At 42.2% G+C, this 17906-nt stretch overlaps 1 protein-coding gene across 1 annotated transcript in view; it reads right to left on the bottom strand.

Moving 5' to 3' along the window:
- Positions 1-15136, bottom strand: part of LOC104412524 (tomoregulin-2-like) — a gene marked incomplete at its 5' end in the record, with an annotated part of 32608 nt that extends 17472 nt beyond the window's left edge. Inside the window, 2 exons of the mRNA XM_010023265.1 lie at positions 13829-13888; positions 14988-15136. Coding sequence (XP_010021567.1) covers positions 13829-13888; positions 14988-15136 — 209 coding nt within the window. The remainder of the gene's footprint in view (positions 1-13828; positions 13889-14987) is intronic.
- Between the last annotated feature and the right edge of the window lie 2770 nt (positions 15137-17906).

Consider the following 17906-nt stretch of genomic DNA (forward strand, 5'->3'; position numbering starts at 1 on the left):
GCATCAAATATGACAAATGGGATGAGGTGCCAGAAAGCCGATAAATACTTTTGATACAGCCCTAAAAATAGTGAAGGGATATTTGTACCCTTCTGACAGTTTTCAGAGAGTAGATGGATATGTATGACCTAAGTTTTAAGATGAGTGTCAAGAATATTGATGTGTGGAGGGAGCAGGATTGTTTCTCTGGCATCGCCCTGAGGGACAGTTGCATGACTAATGATGTCTCCAGTCTCCCAGCTGTGGGTGTGCGGGGACAGAAGACACTCAGGGAGAACTGCGCCTTTGGTGCCCATCCTGAAGGAAAGGATTTGGCTTGACAGTGCAGCTCTGCACACCTAGGACGTCCTCTAAATGGGAGAAATGGGGTGCAAATGCTCTCAGTGCCCGGTGGTACTTCGCATGGCTGGCTGGTTCACACTAGGGCAGGCTGTGACCGGTTACAACATCAGTACTGCTCTGAAGGGCTATACGGGAATGAAACTAAGCACATATCTCATGAACACAATGGGATAAGATACATATATGTTCTGATGGAAGAAGAGGCTAGATTGGGTAAAAGTTATAAACGATGATTTTGGTGCAGATTTGTTCTGGAGGAGTAGTAAAACTGGGTGTTGTAGTGGCCTCAGTTATGGCCTTGCAGTTGCTGCCAGGCTAATTTGTGCTCCATATATGATTGAACGTGGTGTGTTTCTGGGAGTATACCTGTAAAGTTAATTTAGTATTTTCAATCTACCTCTGGAAATGTGTAAGTCAAAGACAGCTTCTTCCTCCCCCCTCCAATCCCTTCAATAGCATAGATTCCAAAGGTCTCCAATTCACACATGCAATCCTAGTGTTCTGAAGTTGCTCCCTCTTTGGCACCTATGCAGGTGGCTGTCAGAAATGTAAGTACTGATGCAACTAGTGGCTCTTCCAATTTTTAAGGACTGCATTGATAAAAATTGCTTTTAAGCCATTTAACTGTGGATTAACTAAGCATGTTTCCATGTCTGTATGGAGACGCGCTTACCATCCTTATCTACCTGACCACACTCAGAGGAACACACACATCTTATGCAAGACGAAGCTGAATTTTCCATCAATCCTTGCCCTGTCTCTTCAGTTATGTGAGTGACTTCACTGGCACAAAGATTGGGCAGGCGATCAATGAACAAAATAGGAGCTTTGTTTTGAGAAACTGCTGCAAATAAAAGCACACCTTAATCCAATTACCAGGCTGTCCCCTAATTTCCAATAGGAACTCCAGGTCTGAACGGATTGTTTTCTGAGGAGATCAATGGGTGGCAATAAGCAGCATTTGAAAAGGTCTCTGACTTATATCTAGGCCTGCCAGCACGACATTATCAGAACTTACTTTTTGGTTACACACTTCAAACAAGCTTAAAAAATTACAACTGAAAGCAAATATGAATGGCAAAACTGTCAGAGAGGTTTGATGGGAGGCACGGAGATGGAAAGTTTACCCAGATACGTGACAGCATGGACAAGTAGGTCAGGGACGTCATTTTGGCCACAAGGTGTTCCCTTCAGTCCTTTTGACAGCCTGATGGTTTTACAGCTTGAGTTTTGCACTAATTTTATATTCAGTTTTGATTACTAAAAGCAGCCTTCCATGTTTTCCTTTTTTTTTGGGGTGCATGTTGGTAAGGTGCTGCCAAGCTGGAGTATGACACCCATTTGGCTCCCTTCCATCCTTTCTTTTTTTTCCAAGTAGCATCTGTGCTCATAAAAACATGCTGCCTGAGACAATTAACATAGGAAACTGAAGAAAGAGCTGCAGAATTTGGGGGAAGCGTGTGTAAGAAAATAGGAGACTGAAGTAAAAATACGTAACTCCTATATGTGGTATTTTTGAACGCTTCCTGAATCATGTGCCTGGCAAATCCCTTGTGCATATCTGGGTTATTTTAGTTGCCAGAACATGACCCTGAATGGCCTGTGACTACTCAGAGATACGTCTGTTCTTGGTTAAAAGCATGGTTTCAGCCAGGCTTTTCCTGGTTTCGTTTGGGCTATTCAGAGAAGTTTTATTATGTTCGGGAACATTTTACTGTGTGTTGCAAAACTGCGATCACTCCTCTGTAAAAAGCAAAGCACTACACTTGCTGAGGGATGAAACCTGCTCAGTTTGCCTCTGTTGTTACTCACCTGAGTCCTGCATCGTGAAACTGTGATGGCAATGTGTCCACACAGTCTACAACTTTGCTTTCTGTGTCTGCCCAGTTCCACTGCTAAAATCTTTCATGGCTGCTCAGAGGATCCCTTTTTAGCAGATTATACATCAGAAATCCCTACTTGGTAATCAGGAGTTTAATGCTTCCTTCCAAACTCTAAGAGTAGGGGGAGAAACAGGTAAAACAATATAAAATGCCACTGCAGCAAAACCTGCTGTATTTTTTTACCTAATGTACTTTGTTTCCCATCTGTCATGAAACTCTGCAATGGCAGGAGAAAGCCAAAACCTTTGCATGTCCTTGGTTTTGTAACAAAAGGGTCCTATCTTGCCATACAAATTTAAGCTTTTTGTCTATTACTCAGATGCCAAAGGTCTATCAGGCGAAAACTGGTCTCTGAGATGTGGAGAGGAGACCACCCAATGCTGCACAACATACTTTGTGCCTACATGTAGTCTCAAGGGCTGAAAAGAGACCCCTCCAGGGCACACACACTGCACTGGAGGCAGTTATGGAGCTGTTGCCTCTCCTTGTCTGATGACTGCAAACTCTTCCGCAAGCACAATGTCCTTGAAGTGACTTCTCCATGGCCCCAGCTCGGATTCTGCCTGCTGAAACATGCCAACTGCAGATGGGCTTTGGCTGATTTGTGATGTCCACCTCATGTCAAACTCTTCAGAGAGGAGAGAAGGGCTCCACAGCTTTCCTGCCTCTACATGTCGATATGAACGCAATCTTGCCTCGCTGTTTCTTTCCATAAAGAGTAGAGTAGCTTCTCTACACTATAAAGGCCCTGAGATTCATCACTGGTCTCAGCCCATTTTGCAGCACAGCCAGAAAAGTCTATTAAGAACATCTTTTTTATAAATGAATACTTGCATTTACTATTTTTATATGCCTGCACCATCATTATTGTCTTAGAGAAGTGCCACAGAAGTGAGCTGTAAAGATGGCATTTGTATAAATAAAGGGTTTGGCATTTTATCTCAGTGCTCACTCCTAGAGCTAATATTCAAAGTGGGAGAAGCTGAATGGAAAGGAAAGGGCAATTTCACGAAATGGAAAATTTACTATGAATAAAAATGGATGAAAAAGCCATACCGAGTAATCACAGACCCATTAAACTCAATGGCCATTCTCCCACTAGCTTCAGTGAGGCCAGAATTTTACCTACTGCCCCTTTAAATCTTATTCACTCTTATAGCAGTATTTTAAACCAAACAGCTGACATCCTTCTGCCCAGCCAAGGCCCTTTAAATCACTGAAATGCAGGATGGAAAAAAATCCGCAGTGCCAGATGTGTCTAAAAACAGTCTCAGTTCTTGTCAAGGCAGTCTGCAGAGCGAAATGTTTAGCATATATCATGCCTGACAAAACACTAATAGTTTATCAGTTTTGATATTATAGACTAATAACAAGCCCTTCCATGACTACTTCATTTGCAGAGCACGGGGACAGGCTACACTTGTGCTACTTGATTTCTGAACAGTGCTTTTTATTTAATCCTTCCCCGTCCTGGCTAGATGGAAGTACACTTCCATTATTAAATGAAATTGTAAATGAAATACCCCAGGGAGGGGGTGTTTTTGATGTACACCTGACACAGCTTTAAACCACAGAGAAAATAAAAGAGGGAGATTAAAACCCTAGCGAGGATTTTAATGTGCTTTGCTCTTTTTTCTCCTGAAAAATATTTTGCTATTATGTAATGCTGTCTAAAATGGGTAAGGCTGGTGATAACAGCAGTAGGCAAAGAAGTACATTTCAATTCAGTGCTGATAACCTTCTGAAACACATGGCCACTGGTTCTGTAATAGCGCAGTTTGTTTACAGCTGTTCTGTTTCCAGGAAGAGTTTCACACTAACTTAATGCTCATGGGTACATGGTAAAACAACAGCCCAAGTGTGTAAGAAGTCACCTTGCTGAGTAGGAAAATGCTGCTTTTCCAACCTGAGCTATTAAGAGTGCTTCCGCTTGCTCGGTGGTACAGATGCACGCCCCAAACTGCCAAGGATGAGTTCTGAGTGCAGAAAAGTGCTTCTATGGACAGAAGTATGGGAGAAGGCACAGGTGATTCAAAATACTGCATCTCCTGTAAGGCATTTTCCCTTTTATTAAGTAACAGATTTCTGTCACTAATGGTTTCAGTGTCTCATACACTAAATATTAAGAAATACAAAAAGAATAGCTATGTTGCAATGCTTGAACGATCAGGGCAAGATGCAGGTTTTAGCAGATGTGTTCAACAAAAAGAAGTGAAACCATCAGCAAAGTGAAACTGACGTGGCAAGATATTTGTCTGTCTTTACTTCCTTTATTCTAATCTACTAAACTAGGCAAAAATTACTACTTGTCTCCATGTAGTTTAATTCTGAAGGCCCATCAAAAATAAATACACCAGCTCCTTTGTTTCTTCCACAACCATATTTCTTTTCATTCTACCAGATGCATTTATACTTCCTGAGTCGAGGTGAAAGCCTTTGTTATCTTAAGGCTCAGGTTACCATTTCATGTGTCTAAATGATCAAATTATCTTGTGTTTGTATTGCAATTTGACATGATGATACTCCTTCTAGAAGAGATGATGTTTCAGTCAGCTCTAAGTAGCAAGTTTCCTTACTATACAACTTATTTATTACAACTGTCATAGGCTTTCATCTCGTCGTATTTTGATATCTAACATTTCAGAAAGAATGCCAAAACATCCAGTGAAACAAAATTCTGAAGAAATTCAGTTCTATGAATATTTCAAAATATTTTTTTTTACATTTCAGACTAGATCAAACACAAATATTTAAATGTTGATGTTTCCTGAAAACGGATATTCTAGCATCTCATTACAAGTTTAACTCTCAAATTCTTGGGAAGGCTCTGCAATTCCTAACAGCAAATTTACAGAAACCAGATCTAAAATAGGGCTGCTAGGCATAAAAATACATTGTGGTACTCCTTAATATCCATTAACTAATTCAAGCTGGTGGTGTGGATGGCAAACAGCTGTGTGCTTCATCTCGAACAGCATCCTTCAAGGACGACTCTTGAGCTAATCAAAGTGCCTGTAGCCCAGGGGAAGGGTGGAACCAAGGGTTAGAGAAATTCCTCCCCAGATCCAGAAAACAGGATTAATTTTGCCAGCCTATTCCTTGGGGAAGAATACAAAGTCTTGTCTCAAATAATTCTTTTTGCTTTCCTTTCCTGTAGAGAAGGCAGTGGGGTTGAGAAGGAAAAGCAGATGTTATCAAGAGGGAAATGCCTTCATGAAGATGTCAAAAGAACAAAGATAGTTGCTATCTACCATCTTCCTGGCACATGGATGAAATGCTAGGAGTTACAGACCGATACCTAAACCAGCACCACAGCTGACATAGTGAAACCCAGCCATCATGGCTGCATTCGTTTCTTGTGGGTACCCCTTGCCATAAGAGGTCCTATTGAGAAAGAAGGCATCTGGTTAAAGACAACTTGAGAAATCAGACACATTTCAAGTTGTGTTGAGTTTTAGGGATCACATTTTTTATGTGGAAGCACAAAAGTGTCTTTTTTTCTGCAAGTTCTACCTCCATTTGAGCTTATTCATTCTTCTGATCAAAACACAGATACTGAGCAGAGGATAAAACCATCCGTGGGTACTGAAAAGCTCAGGCTTGTTCAGGAAGATGGGTTTCTATGCTCCAAATAAGGTAAAATATACATAGATGTGTTTATGGACTGAGAAACAATGGGAAAAATCTGTAGAAATGCCTATGTAAACTCAGGTCTGGTCATCTCTATTGCACTTAGTTTCTGTTTTTATCCATACCCTTTAACAGAACAAAATGTTACACAAGACTGCTTACATGGTAGTATAAGGGAAAAAACAACCAGTAAGGTACATAATGTTGGGGAAGCAGAAGAAGTGAGAGCCAGTGTTCGGAGCAAGCTTTATGAGTTTTGCACAGTTCTGATGGAAAGCCTAGATGGAAAAATACACTTGAATTACACCTTCATCTTGACAAAGCTTTACACCTGAATTAATTTCCAGGACTTAACTACTTCAGGGATGCTGACAACGGTAAAATAGCCTGGTCTAATTTTGTATTTTCCAGGCTCCCTATGCCAATATCAATGTTACACATTGGTACTTGCTTTTCCTGTTTATTTCCTGCAGATCAAATTCTTAGCCTGGACATACTGAATTTTCAGGCTACCAAGCTTCTACACAAATCAAATAGCTTTCTTTATGATGTTCACTTACTGAATATTACTGAATTTGTTTATTACGGGACGAAAGCACAAATGAATTCTGCAACTTTTGATTCACATTCATTAGTGACTAAATTAAGGGCCAAGCGTTAAAAGCACAAATGGAAATGCTCTTTTGCCTTGCGCTGCATCAGTCTAGGTAAAGAGATGTCTAGCAGTTCACCTGAGACCTAATTTAAGTTTTAATGCTAACAATTACAGGTTCCATGAGCATGACACTGGGAAATCGTAAGTAATGAAAAGGCACAATTTCTCTCATTATAAAACCACAAACCCCCAGAAACTCAAAAAAACAAGGCACGTTTTACCAAGCTTAGCATATGTGGTTCAAAGTTAGAGGAGAACTCTCATAAAAAGTGAGGCATTCTCTTGAGGATGGCAGATTAAATGAGCAATATTTCTCTCTTCTTATAGCTTGTTTTTAAAATCTCCATAAGCCTGTTTTGATTTTGCATGCTCCTCAGGAAAAGACTGTTATGAGTAAGTGCTGTTAAATCACACCGCATGGCGCTCCAGAGTGCTGCAGCTTCCTTCCTGGCATGGACTTGTTTGTGAGGCTATTATGTGACCTCTGCAATAGAGTGTCCATCTCCTGTTCCAAAAAAATTCTGTAGATGTCAGTAAGATGGAGCCAAGCAAGATCTAAAGATATATTTGAGAGGGTAAGAGGAAGAACGCTTGGGGTAACCTATGCTGCAGCGCCCACTACTAGACAATTGCACTAATGTCTCGGTTATTTTTATTTTAGAAATAAAGCATCCACTCCTCATGATGACACAGAAAAAGGCAGGAGCGGGACTTTCTGGCGGTACTCCACCTTTGGAAAACCAGGACGTAAATTACAAAAAGGAACAGCTGCCATTTTTCATTTAAAAAAGCAGCCAGGATAAGTGAAGGTTTGGGGGCCAAGCGAGTAGTTGGGACTGACGCTGCTGGCTACTCTGACTTTGGTTCAGAAGTAGCTGGCAGTAAGATTTATTAACCTACCAGCTGGCCTCTACCTTTACTTCTTAATTTTTCTTCTAGATATCAAGAAAAATGGAGGAGCTGTAAGGCAGCAGAAAGGCTGGAGACCACCGAATTATCAGAATACGGTCATCTCTCTCTCTCACCTTTGAAAATCACCCAGAAGAATCCCAGAATAGGAATGGTTTTCTTATCTGTATTTTATAGTACTCCATATATTGAACTAAGCTACACACAGATACTACTGCTGGGTAAACACTATCCTACTTTCCACAATGGTAAACTTGAGTTTTACTTTGGAAGCCTCCAGGTTCCACACAATGAGTTGAGACATTTCCTCTGTTCTACTTTTGGAAAACTTTTCTATGAGGACAGCCAGGATTAGGTAGGCAAAACAAGACCAAAATGCTTTCGCACCTGACTCTTTCAGGCAATTACTTTGTAAGTGCAGACCGGCTTTACACTTAGATCACCTTGAGTTCATATGCCCCAGATTTCAGCTATTTGTAAACATAGAATCACAGAAAAGCTAGGGTTGGAAAGGACCTTAAGACCACCTGGTTTCAACCTCTCTGCCATGGGCAGGGACGCATCACACTGGACCATGCCACCCAAGGCTCTGTCCAACCTGGCCTTGAACACTGCCAGGGACAGAGCATTTACCATTTCTTTGGGCAATCAGTGCCTCACCACCCTCACAGTAAAGAACATCTACGCTTCCAAACCACCAGACATCTTAAAGGACACCCAAGGACGTGGTGCATAATATGGTCCCATCTCTTGAGGGAGATGCCTTTATTTGCTTTCCTCAAGTCACAGTCCAAAAAAAACCCTTAACTGTACAGCCTGAAATACAATCTGCACTGGTTCTTCTCTGTTTTACAAGCTCATCTGCTGCCTTCTGTGGACTTTCACTGTACACAAAACTCACGTATGTTTTCATAAAGCCTTTCATTTGTAATTGCAAATAACAATTGCAGCAACATTTAAAGCTTCACGTTTTTTAAAGCTATGTATCAACTGTACTATTGCAGGAGCGTGTGTGCCTATGTGTGTGAGCGCAGGTGGAGGCCACAACTAGACAGCATTGATGCTGCCACACAGCTGTCAAAACATTAAAATGTGGGGGTTTTTTCCAATTTTTAAGTGATTTGATGGAAAAGCAGGAACGCTTCCTAAATAATCTATTTGTTCAGTGTGACAACCTCTGACTCTGAGTCTACGGAAGCGAAAGCCAAGCAAATCTGCATATGCAAGGATGCAATTTCCCCAGCCTTTTTACAAAGCTGCAGATGAGAAATGGTTTCTCTCGAGCTGTGATGGATGCACGGTGCTCAGCTCTATGTCTCACTTGCTAATTCCATTAAGAAGAAAGGAAAGCCTGGTTCACAAAGGCAGAGCAGAACCGCATGATAGTTTATATCCCATAGCTAAGCTCTGGGGCTTTATTATTCTTTGCCAGTTTAGGAAATGGCTTACATGATAGTAGACACAAAATTTAATTTAGAGGGACAATGTCAAGTGGTTTACACTCAAACCTTAACCTACTTTGAAAATTTTATAATCTGGAGGAGGAATCTACTCTGAAGTTTTCATATTTTATTCCTGGGGTGGGGGGGAGTGGGTGGAAATGAAATAGTCACTCTCTATAGAAATGCAGCACTGCTGTTCTGATTCCTGGCCACTCTCCAGGCCTATTACAGACAATAAAGACAACTGTGACTGAATTCAGTGGGCTCTGTATCAAGCCTATGAAGAAAGGGATGCATCATAGCCCAGTGCTTCTCACATGTACTGGGTCAGTGCACCACTGTCAGTTCTCCCCATTTTCCTTGATAGGCAGGGCTTGTTGTCCTGTTCAAAGGGATTAGAAGTTAATGATGCAGGACAGTGGGTTTTGATAAAGTTTTAGGATGGTTTTCTTTCCTCAAACATAAATATTACATTGTATTTACCTTGGAGACCAAGACTCTTAGACTTTTGAAGAGACCCTTTATCCCTGGAGGGGGGAGTCTGTGATGGCTCCCGTGGCCTTCATCCCAGAGCCCAGGCTCAGCCAAGGGAAGATGATGTGTTGACACAAATGGATTTTGCCCTTTTTGGTGGAGCATTCCATTTGCTTGGGCAACACAGCCATCTGTTGGATTACTTGCCCAAGCACCTCCAGTAGTGCCAGGAAGCAGCCTGAAAAAGATCCAAGACTGTCACGAAGATTTGAAACCCCATGGGAAACCAGGGGGAAGTGCAGGGAACAGAGCAGCCGGGAGCATACGTGCCACAATTTGTGCTTGTTAGCATTTCCTGGGCACAGCATCAGCATCAGCAGGAGGGCCCATGGCACTGGCTGCAAGACAGACCCTGAATGAGCCAAGACTGCAGAAGGTACCACCTGAGGCTCCAGCCAAGGGAGAATTTACCACTGCTGAGGAACCCAAAAATATGGCTCAAACTGACCATTTGTGGATGCGTATTTTTCATCAAAGGAGACTACTGGGGCTGAAAATATCTTCTTCCCTTTTCCATCAGCTTTGTTGTGCTGCTGGCATTCGGCTGCTGAGACTTGATCTAATCAATGCTCATATAGGGAGGTTTGTCTGGCCTGGAAGATATTATTGAATAGGTCTATCAAATTTGTCAGTGTCTTCGCTGACAATTTTCATGAATATATAACATTGAAATATGGCTCATCCATGCTGACTTACTCTTTATAGTGCTCCAAGTGACTTGGAAAAAAACCTCAGTAATTTGATAATGAGAAAGGATAAAATCAGTTAGGGGGATAATTGCTAATATTAAATCTTAAGAAGGGAATATAAATATTGAAGAATAAAAATAAATAGGCAAGTGAATAAACAAAAAGAAATCTCCTTGATTTGCCTAGACTCTGAATGCAAAAATGCCACTGAAACAGTCAACTTTTGTATCCACATAATGGGGAAATTCAAGAAAACATCAATCACAGGACTTTTAGCTCTGACACTACATTCCAAAACATACATTACACTTAAAATGTTTAAAAATGCTCTTTCATGGGAATTGCCAGATAAACTGTACTTCTATTGGATTTGAGGGAAAAATCCCACCCATTCATTTATTGACTAAAACCAAATCTTATTTCACAAACTTGATCAACATCAACAACCTGTCACTTGTTGAAAAACGTGAAAATCCCCCCACGTCTGATAAATACTTTGGGGTTTCAGAAAAAACAGAGGCCAGAATAGCACAGAGAGACACACAAACACATCTGTCTTCAGACACCGTGTTGCACAAGCAACCACAGCACAAGCCACGGTGAGCCTGGAGAAGTGGACACCATCAGAGAAGGGCCATCAATAGCTCACTCCCACTGTGTTTGTTTTGTTTAAAAAGGGGACATGCTTTTTGGGTGTCTCTGACATAAATCAGGTATTTCCACTATTAGACGAATCTTGCCTGTGTAAAGCAAGAGCCCTTAAAAAACCAAGGCGATGTAAACTTACTGCAAAGATTTACGCTCCAAAGGAATGAGTACTCTTGGTTTTTCAGACTGTAAGATTTGTGTGTTATCTGCAAGTATCAGCGGGCTTGAAGGAACAGGAGGAAGAAAAGACACTGATGGAACAGACGGTTTGAATATTTCAAGATGAAAAAAATCAGCCGGGTGTTGGGACTTGTGGCTGTTCCCAAAGCTGGGACCCCACGTCGAGCGTGCGGGGGTGCTGATGGAAAAACCCGCACTGCTTAGCTACCGTCGTCTCTGCAAAGAGCATTTGGCACTGCTGCATTAGCATAATTGACAACATCAATTATGCCCACTGCTATTTTCTCCCCTGGGAAAGTCAGTCCATACAAGTCAATGTTTTTAAAAGCGTGGAGTGCTTATGGTCTCTGCGATTTTTAGTGCCATTAAATGGTAAGAGAACAAAGGTATTGTCTGGGAAGGTGCAGGCTTAGGGAAATTGCTTCAGAGGCATGACAGCTGAGGAACTGCTGCTTTTTCACACAAAGCTCCCCATGGTCAGGGCAGTATTTCCCTTCTGAGGGACACGAAGGTGGGAAAAAAGTAGCACATACCACATTCCTGTAACAGCCATCATCAAATGTTTCTACACTTGAAAGATGGTGAGGACAGCATGGAGCTTCCTGCCTGGAAAACACTGAAGCCTGAATGTTCCCTGAGCCCCAGTTTTATATTGATGTCTTCCTTTTCATTGACTGTTTCCAAAAGGCTGGAGTTGCTACAGCTTTTTTGATACAGCGGTCCCTTTCCCCTAAGGTCTTCTGACAGGGTTATGGCACAAACACTGGGGACAGTGGAGTCATGTGGATTGTCCTGCATGAACTTGCACCTTTCACACTACATGCTGTCACCATACGTAAAAATGAAAAAGTTAAGTAAGAATAATAGGTAGGTGAACAAAAAGAAGACAACAGATGGTGCAAGTGACCGCAGTGAAATTGATGGATGGTACCTGACGAGACTCACCCAGGGGACCCAGTTGCTGGCTTTGAAGCCCCCCACCGGGGCCTGGAGCATACCAGAAGCCTCAAGCTGCTGCCTGCTAAGGTGCAGTCATGGTGCTTTTCTGTGCCAGAGCTACCTACTGAACCTCACTGCTTGTTTTGGATGTCTCCATCACTCCTCTGGCTCTAGAGCAGTGAGGTGCTGTCTCCTCTCCACAGCGCCCTGTCACCTCTCACTGGCTATCTCTTCCCACACTCCTTCTGACCCCTCCACACTCAGAAACCACTTCCACTACAGACTCGCTCCTCTGTGCAGTACCTCCCCACTCCCCCCTTCCCAATATACCAGTTCCCTCTTGTGTTCCCTGCTCGACTCCCTACCCCTGACAACGTTTTGCTGCAATCAATTTTCTTCTACCCACCACCTCTCCTCACAAGCGTAGGCTGAAATATCATCTCCTAAGCAAGAGCTGTTCTTTTCCTCCTGCCCACTTGAGCTGAAGGTGCCTTCTGTGCGCCTCTTCCTCTGTGACCCATGACTTGGCTTTCTCTTGTCATCACTGTGATTTCCTCCTCCTCCCTCTCCTGCTTTTCCTCCCTTCTTGTTCCAACTCAGTTGCTTCATGCTTAAATGTGCTGTCTGCTCTCTAGGTGATGTGGGTCTGTATCTCCTGCCTGTCACAGAATACAACCTCAGCCCTTCCAGCCTTTTAAGAAAACTGACAGCTGCCTCCCAGAGAAAAGCTGAAAGTAATCAAGGGTTTGGGGAAAGAGACTGAAGACTTCTCTCTCTTTGCATGACTATCTCTTCACCCATGGAAGGACTCCTTGGCAGTAGGAAACACCTGGGCCCGTTGCTCATCTTTGATCTTTTGGAAATGAATCTCAGCATTTACTTTCCAAAGAGATTTCTACCCTCTCTGCTTCGTGCTGCAGCCACCCCCAACACCTAGCACTCTCCGAGACATCATTTATTCATAGCTCTATATTTTAATCATCACGTACCATTTTTAAGTAGGAACGGCACAACCATTTCTAATGGCTGGGCACCCTATTAACACAGGGACGTTATGCACAAAGGGCCCTCACAAGAGATGACCAGCTGAATTAACTACTGTCCCAGGACTCTTCAGGTAAGAAATGCTAAGACCTGTGAAACCTTCAGCTGGATTTCACCTAAGCCATGCAGCAATCTGCCCAGATAAACCCAGTGAGCTGCACCTACTCTCTTTAAACGCTTTCAAAGCACAAAAATATCACAAACTGAAGCAAGGAACACATCACCTGACCCATTTTCACAGTACTCTACCAAAGGCTTTAATTCTCAGTGTGAGCTGTGAATATTTGCATGCACGTGCATGCGCATGCACGCATTCAACTTCTAAATCAATCCTCCCAGGCAAAGGGTGTAAAAAATGTCTCCCAAACCTCTCTAGTATTTACATGTTTTTAATTTCAAACGCCATGTAAGTCTATTCAGCCATTATATTTTATTGTAGCTTCTAAATAAATTAAAACCATTTATCACTTAAAAAACCCCACACATTTTAAGAACCCTATTAACTTCATAGTTAACCACCGACAGGTAATATTATCTATAATGGCAACATGGTATCACAGCTGGCTATGCTCTGGATATGCATTTTCTTAAACCTGTATATCATGACAAAAATATGCATACTCTAGTGCACTGATTCAACAATTTTCAATAATGTCTGCTAATTCTGGCAAATAATTTACAATACTCATTTCCACTCTCAGAACTGTTTTATAGCCAGGATATCTGTACATCGACAAAAATGAAAGAAGCCTATTTATTAAGAAGGAAGAGAGTTATCAGCAACAGAAAGAGTAATGCAGAGACAGTGTTTATGATAAAGTAAGCCAAGAAAACCATACTAGAAAATGAGGACACCTCAGTTTAGCAAACAGAGGGAAAAAGAGACTTACACACTTCCCATGAATTGTGATTCTCACAGAATAGGAACCGTACCTGCATAATCTGTTCTTGCGTAATGCCCATCTTCTGATTTTGTAGTTGTTGTAGTATTATCTGTGTGAAAAGAAATATGTTAAATCGCTTGGGGAGCTGTACTTGATGCAAACTATGTCCCAGCCACCAGTGTCCAGGCAAACATGGCTCTGCTTGCGTGCACAGCAACATTGCTGGCTGCAAGGTTCCCCTGGGTCTGCCAGGTGAAAACAGCAGGATCCAGCTTTTTGGAACGAAACATGAAACATCTTCCATTAAGAAAACACATTTTTTTTTTAACAATATGTGATAACAGATTGCAACTGGGATAAATATATCGGTATGAAGCAGGAGTTGTCATTTCTGCTCTATTTGAAGTAATTGGGGAGTTTTAATATGTACCGTGAAATAAACTGCCACATAGGGTGGTTAAATTTAAAGAGATAAGAATAAACTAGAATGTGTTTAATACACCTGTATAGTATGGCTTTGTAAGTAGATGTACTGAGGATTTACTGGTCAGAAGCTAAGGGGAAAAAAGCTGTTAAGAGTCTGAGCCTTAGTAGACACTTTATTTACAGGAGATATTTAAAAGCATATTATCTTCACTTTTATTTTAGAACAAAATAAGAGTTTTGCAGTCAACTCAAAGGTTACAGGTGATGTAGTAGCCCCTGAGCTGGGCACAGAGAGATACATGGCATTCATGAAGAAGCACAGCGGGTCTTGAGCTGCTATTGGCATCTCCTGGGCCCAGCACAGGTCACATGAGAAACAAGCACCAGTCTATTTGGGAGCATGTCTTTGGCCTCCTGAGATTGCTTTGTGCTGCTCCATTTAAGGGAGGCAAAATGTACCTGAGGGGCCCTCCTGCTACCCTGCTCCAACTCCTCTGGGCAAAATACAGATGCCTGATTTTGAAACCAATGCAGGGCTGGACAGTCCCCTGCTGCTGCAGGCACAGCGTGGGAAGGGTTACACACACCACTCCTTATGCCTTGCTTGGCATCTGTACTGAGGAGTGTTCTGCCCTCTCCCACAGCCTGCGCTCTACAACATAAATTGCAAGAGTCTAATGGAAATGTAAGAAGTGCCAAATAAGAAGCCAGCCCCTGTTCTTTTTTTCCCCTGAACAAAAATTGAAAACATTCTTTGAAATGAGTTTTGTTATGAGAGTTACCTTGACATCGACCCAAAGACATGACTTCAATTTTCTCCTGTTTCTGGCATGATGCCTCTTTGATTTGACATGCATTATCATAAGATTTCCCATCGGAAGCACAAAGAGGATTGAAGTTGGTTTGAGAACAGTCAATGTTGCACACGCACCTGAAAAGATAAAGTAAAGAGAAAAAAAGAAGAAGCTAATATGAGAAAGTTTTTTCCTGACATCATAAATACATCTCAGAAATAAAAGTATTTGTATTTTCTTGACTGCGCAATGTAAATCAACAGAATGAAAGTGGAAAGTTCTGTCAAGAGGTCATTTGTGTTTCTGGATGGAAATGAGATGCAGGGAGAGGCAAGAGGCACAGAAAAGCAAGTAAAAGGAAAGATAAAGAGTGTTATATACGGAAAACTATGCCACAACATTATCGCTTCTAATTTCTTGTAAACCAAAGAACACTCAAGCAGATATGCAGATAATTCAAGCTGCTATGCCCTCTCGCAATTAAAGAGGCCACAAAATTCACCTCTGTTGAGGTGCTGCCCATCATACGTAACGATGTATAAATGTGGGTTTATATTGATTTATGGTTTAGTTCTCATAATAATTACAGCACCTGTAGGCACTCTGATCATAAAAAATGTGATACTGAAGCCTCATCTCACCCTACTAGGATAAAACCACCTGCCAAGACTGACAGTAGTGATATGATTGTACTCTCTCTGTGCCTAGGGTGGTGGGATCTCCCACTGAGTAGCTTCCTGGACACAGTGAGGCTACTCAATATTAAAAGCAGGGGAATGCTGTTTTAGGAGAGACTTTGTGCACAAGCCCTTTCTGAAGCATCTGAATAACTCAGCAACCAAAAACCCTCACCCAGGTGTCACCCAGGAAGGTCAGTGCCCACTCCCAACCTGGTGACGTGCTCTGTGTGGGGTGAAGGCTCCCATGGCCAAGAGCGGAGTATGGGTAAGCACAGGTAGGGCAGTGCTGGCTCTGTCCTCAGGGAACTTAGAGGCATCTCCAGGGCCCACTGACCCAGCCCATGAGCTCCTGGGCTGCCCTGAACCAAAGCATAGTGGGGGATTCAATTCAAAAGTCTGGTCTCCATCTGAACTAACACACTAACGTGGACATACCCTGATGCCAGCAAGCCTCATCTTTGCTCACAAGAACTCCATTACTTCCATCAAGAGGAGGCTGCAGCCCTTTTTCTTTATGTTTCTCCTATTTCACTATCATTAGCAATGTCAAACACCCTTGGGCATTAGCAAGGGAAAGGCATGCTAATCTTCTGTCCCCCAATTGTGCCATGTAACAGACAGCTCAGCCCCAGCAACGCTTACATTAACACCGATGGGATCCTGCTTGGGGACAAAGCCAGAGGTCTAACCTGGCAGCTGCTTCAGCTCTTCTGAGCACGTAATTGTGCACATGCTGTTACCTAAACTCTTCTCAGTTCCTTCTGACATTTAAGGCAAAGGAATGTGCCCGATGCTCTATCTCCAGCCCACTGGTTGTGCTGAACCTCACAGCACTGACTCCACAGCTCTCCCTTTGGAAAGTTAAGTAATGGAAATGTCAGCCTCTAGCCTCACTGCTTGATTTAGGAAAGAGCTGAAAAGTCATTTCACCTCCCATGTTGCAGCAGGCATCTGGACACCTTCGACCACTGGAAGTGTAGAGGGATATAAGCAAGAGTAAAACCTCGATGGGAAGAGGAAGTGTGGAAAGCATCTAGGAAATCTGATGGTGTGGGTCAGATTTCTTCATCACCCTCTTTGGCCTATGGCCTCTGCAAACATGCCCAAGGTGACAAAAATCAGTGGAACCAGTACTCGTCATTCTTTTAGACTTTCTTTATGCTGGGTAGGTCTATTTTCCCCAAATGTTCACAAAAAGCAGGAAACTTCAGCCCAAAAAGAGGCCAGTGGTGAAAAGCTGTGGTGGTAAATTAAACTACATGATTTCACAACTAGTGGAAGGAAAGAGCCTAGCTCCCTGTGTAACAATCCCCCCACACTGAAGAACATACAGAATATAAGAAAAGAATTCCAGTCCATTTCCTAAGAACCTCCTTATCAGTGGAACAAGAATGCTCTGCTCCACCAAAATATTCACCGTTGTCATTTCTTCCTGCAGCCATTCCAGCTTCCCACCTTAGTCAAACTCACTTCATTAGGAAACATTTACTGCTCAAGTAATAGCAATTCTTTCCACGTAGCTCCACCATTTGCATTTCAGATGGGACACAAGCAGCCATATGCTCCTTTTTTGTAATAAACCAGCTCAGAAACAGCTTCACTTCTCTGCATTTTGCAACAAAAAATGAGTGTAGGTTAATATATATTATGTCTCAAGTCAGGAGAAAATTAAGTCAATGAGAAAATTAAAACAAAAGGGTGCTTTTCAGGGGAAATCTAAGCAACTTCAGATGGAATTTCAAAAGTGCCTATGGGACACAGGAACCTATGCTCAGAGTTAGGCGCTTAAGAGATGTATTTTTAAAGGTGTTTAGATGCTTAAAGATGCATGCAAATACTTTGTGTGGGATTTTTGAAATCTCAAAGACCTATCTCCCACTGATTTCAAAGACCATTTCAGAGCCCATTAGGCATTTATTTGCATTTTTTGGATACCTTTCAAAGAACAGAGTTCCAAAATGACTTTTCTGACCTCTTACAGTAAAAGTGAGAAGAGAATCAAGATTTTTCTCAACTCCCTTCTAAAATGTTATCTGCAAGACCAGCCTTTCTTTCCTAGCAAGATCTCTGTAGCCTCATGCTGCATTAACAGGACATATATCACATGAGCACCATGAACCATGCACTGCTTGTGCTGATGTCAGATTGCTCATGTGTGAGGGAGAACAGAAAGGGACAACCTCAGGATGACACTGTATGCTCAAGTCTTAACGGATCTCCTGTGTGA

This window comes from Nestor notabilis, unplaced genomic scaffold (genome assembly GCF_000696875.1).
Source record: "Nestor notabilis isolate BGI_N333 unplaced genomic scaffold, ASM69687v1 scaffold15271, whole genome shotgun sequence".
Taxonomy (NCBI): Eukaryota; Metazoa; Chordata; class Aves; order Psittaciformes; family Psittacidae; genus Nestor; species Nestor notabilis.